Below are 14,980 nucleotides of genomic sequence, written 5' to 3' on the forward strand. Positions count from 1 at the left end.
GAGCAGTGGAACTAGGAGCAAGGGACAGAGCAGTGGAACTAGGAGCAAGGGACAGAGCAGTGGAACTAGGAGCAAGGGACAGAGCAGTGGAACTAGGAGCAAGGGACAGAGCAGTGGAACTAGGGGCAAGGGACAGAGCAGTGGAACTAGGGGCAAGGGACAGAACAGTGGAACTAGGGGCAAGGGACAGAGCAGTGGAACTAGGGGCAAGGGACAGAGCAGTGGAACTAGGGGCAAGGGACAGAACAGTGGAACTAGGGGCAAGGGACAGAGCAGTGGAACTAGGGGCAAGGGACAGAGCAGTGGAACTAGGGGCAAGGGACAGAACAGTGGAACTAGGGGCAAGGGACAGAGCAGTGGAACTAGGAGCAAGGGACAGAGCATGAACTGGGGCAGGGACAGAGCAGTGGAACTAGGAGCAAGGGACAGAGCAGTGGAACTAGGAGCAAGGGACAGAGCACTGGAACTATGGGCAAGGGACAGAGCAGTGGAACTAGGGGCAAGGGACAGAGCAAGTGAAACTAGGAGCAAGGGACAGACAAGTGTGAACTAGGGCAAGGGACAGAGCAGTGGAACTAGGAGCAAGGGACAGAGCAGTGGAACTAGGAGCAAGGACGAAGTGGACAGAGCAAGGGACAGATGCAGTGAACTAGGAGCAAGGGAACAGAGCAGTGGAACTAGGAGCAAGGACAGAGCAGTGGAACTAGGACAGGACAGAGCATGGAACTAGGGGCAAGGGACAGAGCAGTGGAACTAGGAGCAAGGGACAGAGCAGTGGAACTAGGGGCAAGGGACAGAGCAGTGGAACTAGGGGCAAGGGACAGAGCAGTGGAACTAGGGGCAAGGGACAGAGCAGTGGAACTAGGACAAGGGACAGAGCAGTGGAACTAGGAGCAAGGGACAGAGCAGTGACTAGGGCAAGCAGCTGAAACTAGGAGCAGGGACAGAGCAGTGGAACTAGGAGCAAGGGACAGAGCAGTGGACTAGGAGCAAGGGACAGAGCAGTGGAACTAGGAGCAAGGGACAGAGCAGTGGAACTAGGGGCAAGGGACAGAGCAGTGGAACTAGGGGGCAAGGGACAGACAGTGAACTAGGGGCAAGGACAGAACAGTGACTAGGGGCAAGGGACAGAGCAGTGGAACTAGGAGCAAGGAAGAGCATGGAACTAGGGGCATGGACAGATCTTGGAACTAGGGTCAGGGACAGAGCAGTGGAACTAGGGGCAAGGGACAGAGCAGTGAACTAGGGGCAGGGTCAGAGGATGGACTAGGGGCAAGGGACAGAGCAGGTGAACTAGGACAAGGGACAGAGCATGGAACTAGAGCAATGCAGAGCAGGTAACAGATGGGCAGGACAGCAGTGGACATGAGGCAAGGGACAGAGCAGTGGAACTAGGAGCAGGGACAGAGCAGTGGAACTAGGAGCAAGGACAGAGCATGGAACTAGGAGCAAGGGACAGAGCGGTGACCAGGGCAAGGGACAGAGCAGTGGAACTAGGGCAAGGGACAGAACAGTGGATCTAGGGGCAGGGCAGAGCAGTGGAACTAGGGGCAAGGGACAGAGCAGTGGGAACTAGGGGCAGGGACCAAACAGTGGAAACTAGGGGCAAGGGACAGAGCAGTGAACTAGGGCAAGGGACAGAGCAGGTGAACTAGGAGCAAGGGAACAGAGCAGTGGACTATGAGCAGGGACAGAGCAGTGGAACTAGGGCAAGGGACGAACATTGGGAACTGGAGCAAGGGACAGAGGGACTAGGAGCAAGGGACAGAGCACGTGGAACTATGGGCAAGGGACGAGCAGTGGACTAGGGCGGGACAGAGCAGTGGAACTAGAGCCAAGGACAGAGCAGTGAACTATGGAGCAAGGACAGAGCAGTGGAACTAGGAGCAAGGGACAGAGCATGTGGAACAGGGTATCAGGGGGACCGAGCATTGAACTAGGGCAAGGGAAGAGCATGGAACTAGGAGCAAGGGACAGAGCGTGGAACTAGAGCAAGGACGAGCAGTGGAACTAGGGGCAAGGGACGAGCAGTGGAACTAGGGTCGAGGACAGAGCATGAACTAGGACAGGGACGAGCAGTGGAACTAATGGGATCAAGGGACATGGAGCAGTGGAAACTAGGTGCAAGGGACAGAGCAAGTGGAACTAGGGAAGGGACAGAGCATTGGAACTAGGAGCAAAGGAGGACAGAGCAGTGCAACTAGGCAAGTCAGAGCAGTGTGAACTATAGGGGAAAGGGAAGAGCGGTGGAACTATGAGCAGAAGACAGAGAGCAAGGCGCATGGAACTAGGGGCAGGCAGAGAGGACAGGGAGCAGTGAACGTATGGAGCAAGGGACAGAGCAGTGGAACTAGGAGCAAGGGACAAGAGCGATTGGAACTAGGGAGCAGGGACAGAGCAGTGTGAACTAGGGGCAAGGGACATAGCATGGAACTAGGGCAGGGACAGAGCAGTGGAACTAGGGGCAGGGACAATGCAGTGGAACTATGGACGGGCGATGAACAGGAGAAGGGCAGAGAGCATTGGAACTAGGAGCAGGACAGAGCAGTGGACTCAGGAGCAAGGGACAGAGCAGTGGAACTAGGAGCAAGGGACAGAGCAGTGGAACTAGGGGCAAGGGACAGAGCAGTGGAACTAGGGGCAAGGGACAGAACAGTGGAACTAGGAGCAAGGGACAGAGTAGTGGAACTAGGAGCAAGGGACAGAGCAGTGGAACTGTACAAATATGATTATGCAGTCAGTACCTGTCTTGACTGCATCAAACCAGGAGAAGCTAGTTAATACGCTACCTAACGTTAGCTAGCTAGGCTAACTGAGGCTGCAGTCCTCATTCTACAGTAATACATAACAAAAACTCCATTCAGAATATGAAGTAGCAGTCCTGTTGGCTCTTGGTCGTTGTAGCCTATCCTTCTCCTTTAACTTTTATTTCCATTTTACATCGATTAGATATCTCCTAACTTTGATAAAATGTCTCTCTCTCTCTTTTGCAGCAGTCACGTTCGGATCAGTCAGTTAAAATTACACAAGACCCGAGACAATCACATCAGATCCGACCCAGACCTGTGACATTATTTAGAATTCTGTATCAGGACCTGCCCGGGTCCCGGACTGGGTACAGGGTATACGGGTACGGGACCTGCCCGGGTCCCGGACTGGGTACAGGGTATACGGGCACAGTACCTCCCCCGTCCCGGACTGGGTACGGGTACGGGTCACAGGACCTGCCCGGGATCCCGGACCTGGGGTACAGGGTATACGGGTACGGACCTCGCCGGTCCCGACTGGGTATAAAGGGTATACGGGTAAAGGACCGTGCCCCGGGGTTTTTCCCGTACTGGGTACAGGGTATACGGGTACAGGACCTGCCCGGGTCCCGGACTGGGTACAGGGTATACGGGTACAGGACCTGCCCGGGTCCCGTACTGGGTACAGGGTATACGGGTACAGGACCTGCCCGGGTCCCGGACTGGGTACAGGGTATACGGGTACAGGACCTGCCCCTGGGTCCGTACTGGTACAGGTAATTACGGGTACAGGACCTGCCCGGGTCCCGGACTGGGTACAGGGTATACGGGTACAGGACCTGCCCGGGTCCCGGACTGGGTACAGGGTATACGGGTACAGGACCTGCCCGGGTCCCGTACTGGGTACAGGGTATACCGTGGTACAGTGACCGCTGCCCCGGGTCCGTACTGGGTACCGGTATACGGGTACAGGACCTCGCCCTGTCCCCGGACTGGGGTACAGGGTATTACGGGGTACAGGACCTGCCCGTGTCCCGTACTGGTTACAAGGGTAAAGGGTACAGAGACCTGCCCGGGTCCCGGACTGGGTCAGGGTATACGGGTAACAGGACCTCCCGGGTCCCGTACTATACATGGGATCGTACGGTGCTCCATGGTAAAACAGGAGGTACAGGACCTGCCCGGGTTCCCGCTAGACTGGTAGTACAGGGTATACGGGTACAGCCTTCCGGGGGCGGGGTCCCGGACTGGGTACAGGGTATACGGGTACAGGACCTGCCCGGGTCCCGGACTGGGTACAGGGTATACGGGGTAACAGACCTGCCCCGGGTCCCGACTGGTTCAGGGTTACGGGTACAGGACCTGCCCGGGGTCCCTGACTGGGAAAGGTGATACGGTTTACAGGACCTGACCGCGGTCCCGACTGGGTACAGGGTAATTACTGGTACAGGACCTGCCCGGGTCCCTCGACTGGGTACAGGGTATACTCGTGCGGGTCCACTGGGTAAGGATACGGGTCGATCCCAGGTCCCGTACTGGGTACAGGGTATACGGGTACAGGAGCTGCCCGTGTCCTGGACTGGGTACAGGGTATACGGGTACAGGACCTGCCCGGGTCCCGGACTGGGTACAGGGTACAGGACCTGCCCGGGTCCCGGACTGGGTACAGGGTATACGGGTACAGGACCTGCCCGGGTCCCGTACTGGGTACAGGGTATACGGGTACAGGACCTGCCCGGGTCCCGTACTGGGTACAGGGTATACGGGTACAGGACCTGCCCGGGTCCCGTACTGGGTACAGGGTACAGGAGCCATGCTCCGTGGTCCGACTGGGTACGGGTACAGGACCTGCCCGGGTCCCGTACTGGGTACAGGGTATACGGGTACAGGACCTGCCCGGGTCCTGACTGGGTACAGGGTATATGGGTACAGGCCTTGCCCGGGTCCCTGTAACTGGGTACGGGGTACGTACCTGCCCGTGTTCCCTGACTGGGTACAGGGTATTCGGGTACAGTACCTGCCCGGGCCATGAACTGGGTACGGGTATACGTGGTACAGGACCTGCCGTTCCGTACTGGGTACAGGTGTATACGGTACAGGACCTGTTCCGGGTCCCGTACTGGGTACAGGGTATACGGGTACAGGACCTGCCCGGGTCCCGGACTGGGTACAGGGTATACGGGTACAGGACAAGTATTCCTGATATGTGGTAGATGTATGCAACAGGCCTCCACTCACCTCAATGATGAACTCATTGTGCAGCTGGCACAGCGTGAGCCACAGGATCTTAAACCTGCAACAACAAAAACAATGACATTGTCACATTAAGACATTTGGTTTTACAGTGCGGGACATTGATATCATCAAGTCATAGCGAATGCCAAAACAGTCAGATCACACGGAGAAGTGTACCATTCATTAAAATAAAGGGTACATTTCCTGAAGAAAATGTGTGTGCTTGATTTAACCGTCTAAAAGCAGGTTATATGGCAGTGTACAGAGACGTGGGGCGGCAGGAAGCCTAGTGGTTAGAGGGTTGGACTAGTAACTGAAAGGTTGCAAGATTGAATCCCTGAGCCGACAAGATGAAAATTCTGTCGTTCTGCCCCTGAACAAGGCAGTTAAACCCACTAGGCCGTCATTGAAAATAAGAATTTGTTCTTAACTGACTTGCCTTGTTAAATGTAACAGTCAGTCTGCCACTACAGTAGAGACACTACAGTCTGTCCTGTTAGAAGGTCACAGTCAGTCTGCCACTACAGTAGAGACAATACTGTCTCTGTGCTGTTAGCAGAAGATCACAGTCAGTCTGCCACTACAGTAGAGACAATACTGTCTCTGTCCTGTTAGAAAGTCACAGTCAGTCCTGCCACTAGCAGTAAGACATACTGTCTGTCCTGTTAGCAGAAGATCACATCGTCTGCCACTCACGTAAAGCAATACTGTCCTCTGTCCTGTTAGCAAAGATCACAGTCATCTGCCACTACAGTAGGAGACAATACTGTCGTCGCTGTTAGCAGAAGTCACAGTCAGTCACCACTCACAGTAGAGACCAATACTGTCCTGTCCCTGTTAGAAGGGTCACAGTCAGTCTGCCACTACAGTAGAGACAATACTGTCTCTGTCCTGTTAGCAGAAAGGTAACAGTCAGTCTGCCACTACAGGTAGAGACCTACTTGTATGTGCCTGTTAGCAGAAGGTCACAGTCAGTCCTGCCACATACAGTATAGAACAATACTGCTCTGTCCTGTTAGCAGAAGGTAACAGTCAGTCTGCCACTACAGTAGAGACAATACTGTCTGTCCTGTTAGCAGAAGGTCACAGTCAGTTTACCACTACAGTAGAGACAATGCTGTCTGTCCTGTTAGCAGGTCACATCCATCCCAGAACAGGATACAGGAAACGGTGAACAGAGCTGTTAATCGTTCTATTCCAGAACCCTGCTTCAGAACCTTCACATCACTTCCTCCTGTGGGACTACTTTTCTGGCTAGAATTATCACTTTATTTATTTACTTAACCTTTATTTAACCTTTATGTTAACAGGACAGACAGTATTGTCTCTACTGTAGTGGCAGACTGACTGTTACCTTCTGCTAACAGGACAGACAGTAGTGTCTCTACTGTAGTGGCAGACTGACTGTGCCTCTGCTAACAGGAAAGAACAGTATGGTCTCTACTGTAGTGGCAGACCTGACGGTGACCTTCGCTAACAGGACGCGTATTTGTCTCTACTGTAGTGGCAGACTGACTGTTACCTTCTGCTAACAGGACAGACAGTATTGTCTCTACTGTAGTGGCAGACTGACTGTTACCTTCTGCTAACAGGACAGACAGTAGTGTCTCTACTGTAGTGGCAGACTGACTGTGACCTTCTGCTAACAGGACAGACAGTATTGTCTCTACTGTAGTGGCAGACTGACTGTGACCTTCTGCTAACAGGACAGAGTATTGTCTCTACTGTAGTGGCAGACTGACTGTTACCTTCTGCTAACAGGACAGACAGTAGTGTCCTCTACTGTAGTGGGCATACTGACTGTGACCTTTCGGCTAACAGGCAAGACAGTAGTGTCCTCTACTGTATGGCAGACTGACTGTTACCTGCTAACGGCAGTACATATTGTCTCTACTGTAGTGGCAGACGTGAACTGTTCCTGCTACAGGACAGACAGTATGTCTCTACTGTAGTGGCAGCCTGACTGTTCCCTGCTACAGGACATAACTGTAACTTGTCCCCTCCTACTGTAGTAGGCAGGACTGACTGTTACCTGCCTATACAGGACAACATATTGTCTCTACTGTAGTGCAGACTGACTGTTCCTGCTAACGAGGACAGACTGTTATTGTTCTCTACTGTAGTGGCAGTACTGACTGTTACATGTTAACAGGACAGACCTTATTGTCTCTACTTGTAGTGGCAACTGACTGTTTACATGGTTAACAGGACAGACAGTATTGTCTCTACTGTAGTGGTAGACTGACTGTGACCTTCTGCTAACAGGACAGACAGTATTGTCTCTACTGTAGTGGTAGACTGACTGTGACCTTCTGCTAACAGGACAGAGACAGTATTGTCTCTACTGTAGTGGCAGACTGACTGTGACCTTCTGCTAACAGCACAGAGACAGTATTGTCTCTACTGTAGTGGCAGACTGACTGTGACCTTCTGCTAACAGCCAACTGTATTGTCCTCTACTGTAGTGGGCAGACTGACTGTGACCTTCTGCTAACAGCACAGAGACAGTATTGTCTTTACTGTATGGCAGACTGACTGTTTACCTGCTAACAGGACAGCACAGTATTTGTCTCTACTGTAGTGGCAGACTGACTGTTACCTTCTGCTAACATGACAGAGACAGTAATTGTCTCTACTGTAGTGGCGACTGACTTTGTGACCCTGTAACAGGACAGAGACAGTATGTCCCTCTACTGTATGGCAGACTGACTGTGACCTTCTGTTAACAGGATCAGACTGTATTGTACTCTACGTCTTGGCGACTGGCATGTGACCCTTCAACAGGACAGACAGTATTGTCCCTACTGTAGTGGCAGACTGACTGTTACCTGCTAACATACAGAGACAGTATTGTTCTAACTGTAGTGGCAGAACGGACTTGACTGTTAACAGGACAGAGACGTATTGGCTCTACTGTAGTGGCGACATGACTGTTACATGTTATCAGGACAGACAGTTTGTCTCTACCTGCCTCTACTGTAGTGCGACTGACTGTTACCTGTTAACAGGACAGACAGTATTGTCTCTACTGTAGTGGCAGACTGACTGTGACCTTCTGCTAACAGGACAGACAGTAGATGTCTCTACTGTAGTGGCAGACTGACTGTTACCTGCTAACAGACCGACAAGTTTTATTTGGTCTCTACTGTAAGTGGCAGACTGCCTGTTTACCTGCTACCAGGAAGAACAGTATTGTCTCTACTGTAGTGGCAGACTGACTGTTACCTGCTAACAGGACAGAGACAGTATTGTCTCTACTGTAGTGGCAGACTGACTGTGACCTGTTAACAGGACAGAGACAGTATTGTCTCTACTGTAGTGGCAGACTGACTGTTACATGTTATGGGGACAGACAGTATTGTCTCTACTGTAGTGGCAGACTGACTGTTACCTGTTAACAGGACAGACAGTATTGTCTCTACTGTAGTGGCAGACTGACTGTGACCTTCTGCTAACAGGACAGACAGTATTGTCTCTACTGTAGTGGCAGACTGACTGTTACCTGCTAACAGGACAGACAGTATTGTCTCTACTGTAGTGGCAGACTGACTGTTACCTGCTAACAGGACAGACAGTATTGTCTCTACTGTAGTGGCAGACTGACTGTTACCTGCTAACAGGACAGACAGTATTGTCTCTACTGTAGTGGCAGACTGACTGTTACCTGCTACAGGACAGACTGTATGTCTCACGAACTGTAGTGGGCAGACTGACTGTTACATGTTAAACAGGACAGACAGTATTGTCTCTACTGTAGGTGGCAGACTGACTGTACATGTTACAGGACAGACAGTTTGTCTCTCTAGTTAGTGGTAGACTGACTGGTGACCTTCTGCTAAACAGACCAGACAGTGATTGTCTCTACTGTATTTGGCAGACTGACTGTTGACCTTTCTGGCCTAAAAACAGGAACAGAGACCGTATTGTCTCTAATGTAGTTGGCAGAACATGACTGTGACCTTCTGCTAACAGCACAGAGACAGTATTGTCTCTACTGTAGTGGTAGACTGACTGTGACCTTCTGCTAACAGGACAGAGACAGTATTGTCTCTACTGTAGTGGCAGACTGACTGTGACCTTCTGCTAACAGGACAGAGACAGTATTGTCTCTACTGTAGTGGCAGACTGACTGTGACCTTCTGCTAACAGGACAGACAGTATTGTCTCTACTGTAGTGGCAGACTGACTGTGACCTTCTGCTAACAGCACAGAGACAGTATTGTCTTTACTGTAGTGGCAGACTGACTGTTACCTGCTAACAGGACAGACAGTATTGTCTCTACTGTAGTGCAACTGACTGTTACCTGCTAACAGAAGCAGAGGACAGTATTGGTCTCCTACTGTATTGGCAGACTTGACTGTGACCTGTTAACAGTACAGAGACAGTAATTGTCTCTACTGTAGTGGCAGACTGACTGTGACCTTCTGTTAACAGGACAGACTGTATTGTCTCTACTGTAGTGGCAGACTGGCTGTGACCTTCTAACAGGACAGACAGTATTGTCTCTACTGTAGTGGCAGACTGACTGTTACCTGCTAACAGGACAGAGACAGTATTGTCTCTACTGTAGTGGCAGACTGACTGTGACCTGTTAACAGGACAGAGACAGTATTGTCTCTACTGTAGTGAGCAGACTGACTGTGACCTTCTGTTAACAGGACAGACAGTATTGTCTCTACTGTAGTGGTAGACTGACTGTGACCTTCTGCTAACAGGACAGACTGTATTGTCTCTACTGTAGTGGCAGACTGACTGTGACCTGTTAACAGGACAGAGACAGTATTGTCTCTACTGTAGTGGCAGACTGACTGTGACCTTCTGTTAACAGGACAGACTGTATTGTCTCTACTGTAGTGGCAGACTGGCTGTGACCTTCTAACAGGACAGACAGTATTGTCTCTACTGTAGTGGCAGACTGACTGTTACCTGCTAACAGGACAGAGACAGTATTGTCTCTACTGTAGTGGCAGACTGACTGTGACCTGTTAACAGGACAGAGACAGTATTGTCTCTACTGTAGTGGCAGACTGACTGTGACCTTCTGTTAACAGGACAGACAGTATTGTCTCTACTGTAGTGGTAGACTGACTGTGACCTTCTGCTAACAGGACAGACAGTATTGTCTCTACTGTAGTGGTAGACTGACTGTGACCTGTTAACAGGACAGAGACAGGTCATTGTCCTCTACTGTGTGGCGAACTGACTGTGACCTTCTGTTAACAGGACAGACTGTATTGTCTCTACTGTAGTGGTAGACTGACTGTGACCTTCTGCTAACAGGACAGACAGTTTTGTCTCTTACGTGTAGTGGCAGACTGACTGTGACCTTCTGCTACGGACAGCAGTATTGTCCGCTACTTAGTGGCCGACTGACTGTTACCTTCTAACGACAGAGACAGTATTGTCTCTACGTGTAGTGGCAGACTTGTGACTGTGACCTTCTAACGAGGACAGACAGTATTTGTCTCTACTGTAGTGGCCGACTGACTGTGACCTTCCTAACAGGAACAGACAGTATTGTCTCTACTGTAGTGGCAGACTGACTGTTACCTGCTAACAGGACAGACAGTATTGTCTCTACTGTAGTGGCAGACTGACTGTTACCTGCTAACAGGACAGAGACAGTATTGTCTCTACTGTAGTGGCAGACTGACTGTTACCTGCTAACAGGACAGAGACAGTATTGTCTCTACTGTAGTGGCAGACTGACTGTGACCTGTTAACAGCACAGAGACAGTATTGTCTCTACTGTAGTGGCAGACTGACTGTGACCTTCTGCTAACAGGACAGACAGTATTGTCTCTACTGTAGTGGCAGACTGACTGTTACCTTCTAACAGGACAGAGACAGTATTGTCTCTACTGTAGTGGCAGACTGACTGTGACCTGCTAACAGGACAGAGACAGTATTGTCTCTACTGTAGTGGCAGACTGACTGTGACCTTCTGCTAACAGCACAGAGACAGTATTGTCTCTACTGTAGTGGCAGACTGCTGTGACCTTCTAACAGGACAGAGACAGTATTGTCTCTACTGTAGTGGAGACTGAATGTTTACCTTCTAACAGGACAGCAGTTTTGTCTCCTACTGTAGTGCCAGACCTGACTGTTTACCTTCTAACAGGACAGACAGTATTGTCTCTACTGTAGTGGCAGACTGACTGTGACCTTCTGCTAACAGGACAGACAGTATTGTCTCTACTGTAGTGGCAGACTGACTGTGACCTTCTGCTAACAGGACAGAGACAGTATTGTCTCTACTGTAGTGGCAGACTGACTGTGACCTTCTGCTAACAGGACAGAGACAGTATTGTCTCTACTGTAGTGGTAGACTGACTGTGACCCTGCTAACAGGACAGAGACAGTATTGTCTCTACTGTAGTGGCAGACTGACTGTGACCTTCTGTTAACAGAACAGAGACAGTATTGTCTCTACTGTAGTGGCAGACTGACTGTGATCTTCTGCTAACAGGACAGACAGTATTGTCTCTACTGGAGTGGCAGACTGACTGTGACCTTCTGTTAACAGCACAGAGACAGTATTGTCTCTACTGTAGTGGCAGACTGACTGTGATCTTCTGCTAACAGGACAGACAGTATTGTCTCTACTGTAGTGGCAGACTGACTGTTACCTTCTGCTAACAGGACAGACAGTATTGTATCTACTGTAGTGGCAGACTGACTGTGACCTTCTGCTAACAGGACAGACAGTATTGTCTCTACTGTAGTGGTAGACTGACTGTGACCTGCTAACAGGACAGAGACAGTATTGTCTCTACTGTATGGCAGACTGACTGTGACCTTCTCTAACAGACAGAGACAGTATTGTCCTCTACGTAGTGGTAGGACTGACTGTGACCTTCTAAACGGACAGACTAGTATTGTCCTCTAATGTAAAAAAAAAAAAAACAAGTGGGTAAGACTGGCTGTGCCTTCGCTTAACAGGACAGAGACAGTATTGTCTATACTGTAGTGGTAGACTGACTGTGACCTTCTGCTAACAGCACAGAGACAGTATTGTCTCTACTGTAGTGGCAGACTGACTGTGACCTTCTGCTAACAGCACAGAGACAGTATTGTCTCTACTGTAGTGGCAGACTGACTGTGACCTTCTGCTAACAGGACAGAGACAGTATTGTCTCTACTGTAGTGGTAGACTGACTGTGACCTGCTAACAGGACAGAGACAGTATTGTCTCTACTGTAGTGGCAGACTGACTGTGACCTTCTGTTAACAGGACAGACAGTATTATCTCTACTGTAGTGGTAGACTGACTGTGACCTTCTAACAGGACAGAGACAGTATTGTCTCTACTGTAGTGGCAGACTACTGTTACCTGCTACCAGCACAGAGACAGTATTGTCTCTACTGTAGTGGCAGACTGACTGTGACCTGCTAACAGGACAGAGACAGTATTGTCTCTACTGTAGTGGCAGACTGACTGTGACCTGTTAACAGGACAGACAGTATTGTCTCTACTGTAAGTTGGCAGACTGACTGTGACCTTCTGCTAACAGGACAGACAGTATTGTCTCTACTGTAGTGGTAGACTGACTGGGACCTTCTGCTAACAGGACAGACAGTATTGTCTCTACTGTAGTGGCAGACTGACTGTGACCTTCTGTTAACAGGACAGACAGTATTGTCTCTACTGTAGTGGCAGACTGACTGTGACCTTTTAACAGGACAGAGACAGTATTGTCTCTACTGTAGTGGCAGACTGACTGTGACCTTCTGCTAACATACAACAGTATATGTCTCTACGTAGTGGTGACCGATGGCTGGACCGTTCTCTAAGCAGGACAGACAGTTATTGTCTCTACTGTAGTGGCAGACTGACGTGAACCTTCTGTAACAGGACAACAGTATTGTTCTCACGTATGTGGCAGACTGACTGTGCACCCTGTTAACAGACAGAGACATATGTCTCTACGTAGTGGCAGACCTGACTGTGACCCTTCTGCTAACAGGACAGAGACGTATTGTCTCTTAGGCTAGATGACGTTACTCTAGGAGATATTGTACTACTTCGAGCTGTACCTCTGTAAACAGGACAGAGCCAGTATTGTATTCACTGAGTGGCAGACGAACTGTGGACCTTATGCTAACAGGACAGAGACAAGTCTACTTAGTCTCTGACCTGAAGCAGAGCCGTAGTTCGACGAGTGGAGACTGACTGTGACCTTCTAACAGGACGCGACAGTATTGTCTCTACTGTAGTGGTAAACTGCCTGTGACCTTTGCTAACAGGAGCACGACAGTATTTCAGTTGTATTGTTTTTTTTTTTTTTTTTTTTTCTACTATCTGGGATGGTAACTGACTGATGACCTTCCTGCTAACAGCACAGAACAGTATTGTCTCTACTGTAGTGGCAGACGACTGCTGTGACCTTCTGTAAAGGACAGAGACAGTTATTGTCGTACTGTAGTGGCAGACTGACCTGGACCTTCCGTGTAACAGGACAGAGACAGTATTGTCTCTACTGTAGTGGCCAGACTGGACTGTGACCTTCTGCTAACACGACAGAGACAGGTTAGTCTCAAAGTAGAGAACTGCTACCTTAGCCCATCGCATAGTGACTCTTAAATGTATAGGTATTACTGTACTTCTGTTACATGACTCTAGACAAGACAGTATTATCTCTACTGTAGGAGATCCGACTGTTGACCTTCCTAACAGGACAGAGACAGTCATTGTCGTCTACTGTATAGGCCTCTAAGACTGACTCGTTACCTTGCTAACAGCACGAGCAGTATTGTTCTTACTGTAAGTGGATAGACTTAACTGTGACCTTGCTAACAGGACAGACAGTATTGTCTACTAAGTAGTGGCAGACTGACTGTGACCTTCTAACAGAGACAGTATTGTCTCTACTGTAGTGGCAAACTGACTGTGACCTTCTGCTAACAGGACAGACAGTATTGTCTCTACTGTAGTGGTAGACTGACTGTGACCTTCTGCTAACAGGACAGACATATGCTCTACTGTAGTGGCAGACTGACTGTTGACTTCTGGCTTAACAGGACAGACAGTATTTGTCTCTACTGGTAGTTGGCAGATCTGACTGTACTTCTCGTACAGCGACAGCAAGACAGTATGTCTCTACTGTAGTGGCGCTGACTGTGACCCTCTGCTAACAGCGACAGAACAGTATTGTCTCTACTGTAGTGGCTAACTGAGCTGAGGACCTCTGTAACAACAGCAGAGGACAGTATTGTCTCTACTGTAGTGGCAGACTGACTGTGACCTTCTGCTTGACAGAGACAGTATTGTCTCTACTGTAGTGGCAGACTGACTGTGACCTTCTAACAGGACAGAGACAGTATTGTCTCTACTGTAGTGGTAGACTGACTGTGACCTTCTGCTAACAGGACAGACAGTATTGTCTCTACTGTAGTGGCAGACTGACTGGGACCTTCTGCTAACAGGACAGACAGTATTGTCTCTACTGTAGTGGTAGACTGACTGGACCTTCTGCTAACAGGACAGAGACAGTATGTCTCTCTGTATGGCAGACTGACTGTGACTTCTTAAAAGGACAGAGACAGATTGTCCTCTACTGTAGTGGTACAGACTGACTTGACCTTCTTCTCTAACAGGACAGAACAGTATTGTCTATACAGTATGGCAGAGACTGACTGTGATCCTGTTGCTACAGACAGAACAGTATTGTCTACTACTGTTAGTGGCAGACTGACTGTGACCTGCTAACAGGACAGAACAGTTATTGTCTCACTGTAGTGGGTAGACTGCGTGACTTCGGTGCTAACAGGACAGACAGTATTGTCTCTACGTAGTGTGCAGACTGACTGTGACCTTCTGCTACAGGACAGACAGTATGGTCCTCTACTGTAGTGGCAGACTGACTGTACCGTGTTTAACAGGACAGACAGTATTGTCTCTACTGTATGCAGACTGAAAAAACTGTGCCCTTCTGCTCAGGACAGACAGTATTGACTCTACGTAGTGGCAGACTGACTGTTACCTTATTAACCGACC

General features: G+C 49.7%; 1 protein-coding gene across 1 annotated transcript in view; it reads right to left on the reverse strand.

Moving 5' to 3' along the window:
* The window catches only part of LOC120041912 (lysophosphatidylcholine acyltransferase 1-like), a 67,336-nt gene that overhangs the window by 17,723 nt on the left and 34,633 nt on the right, over positions 1–14,980 (reverse strand). Inside the window, exon 4 of the mRNA XM_038986789.1 lies at positions 4,986–5,047. Coding sequence (XP_038842717.1) covers positions 4,986–5,047 — 62 coding nt within the window. The remainder of the gene's footprint in view (positions 1–4,985; positions 5,048–14,980) is intronic.

The sequence above is a fragment of the Salvelinus namaycush genome, unplaced genomic scaffold (genome assembly GCF_016432855.1).
Source record: "Salvelinus namaycush isolate Seneca unplaced genomic scaffold, SaNama_1.0 Scaffold579, whole genome shotgun sequence".
In the NCBI taxonomy this organism is placed as follows: Eukaryota; Metazoa; Chordata; class Actinopteri; order Salmoniformes; family Salmonidae; genus Salvelinus; species Salvelinus namaycush.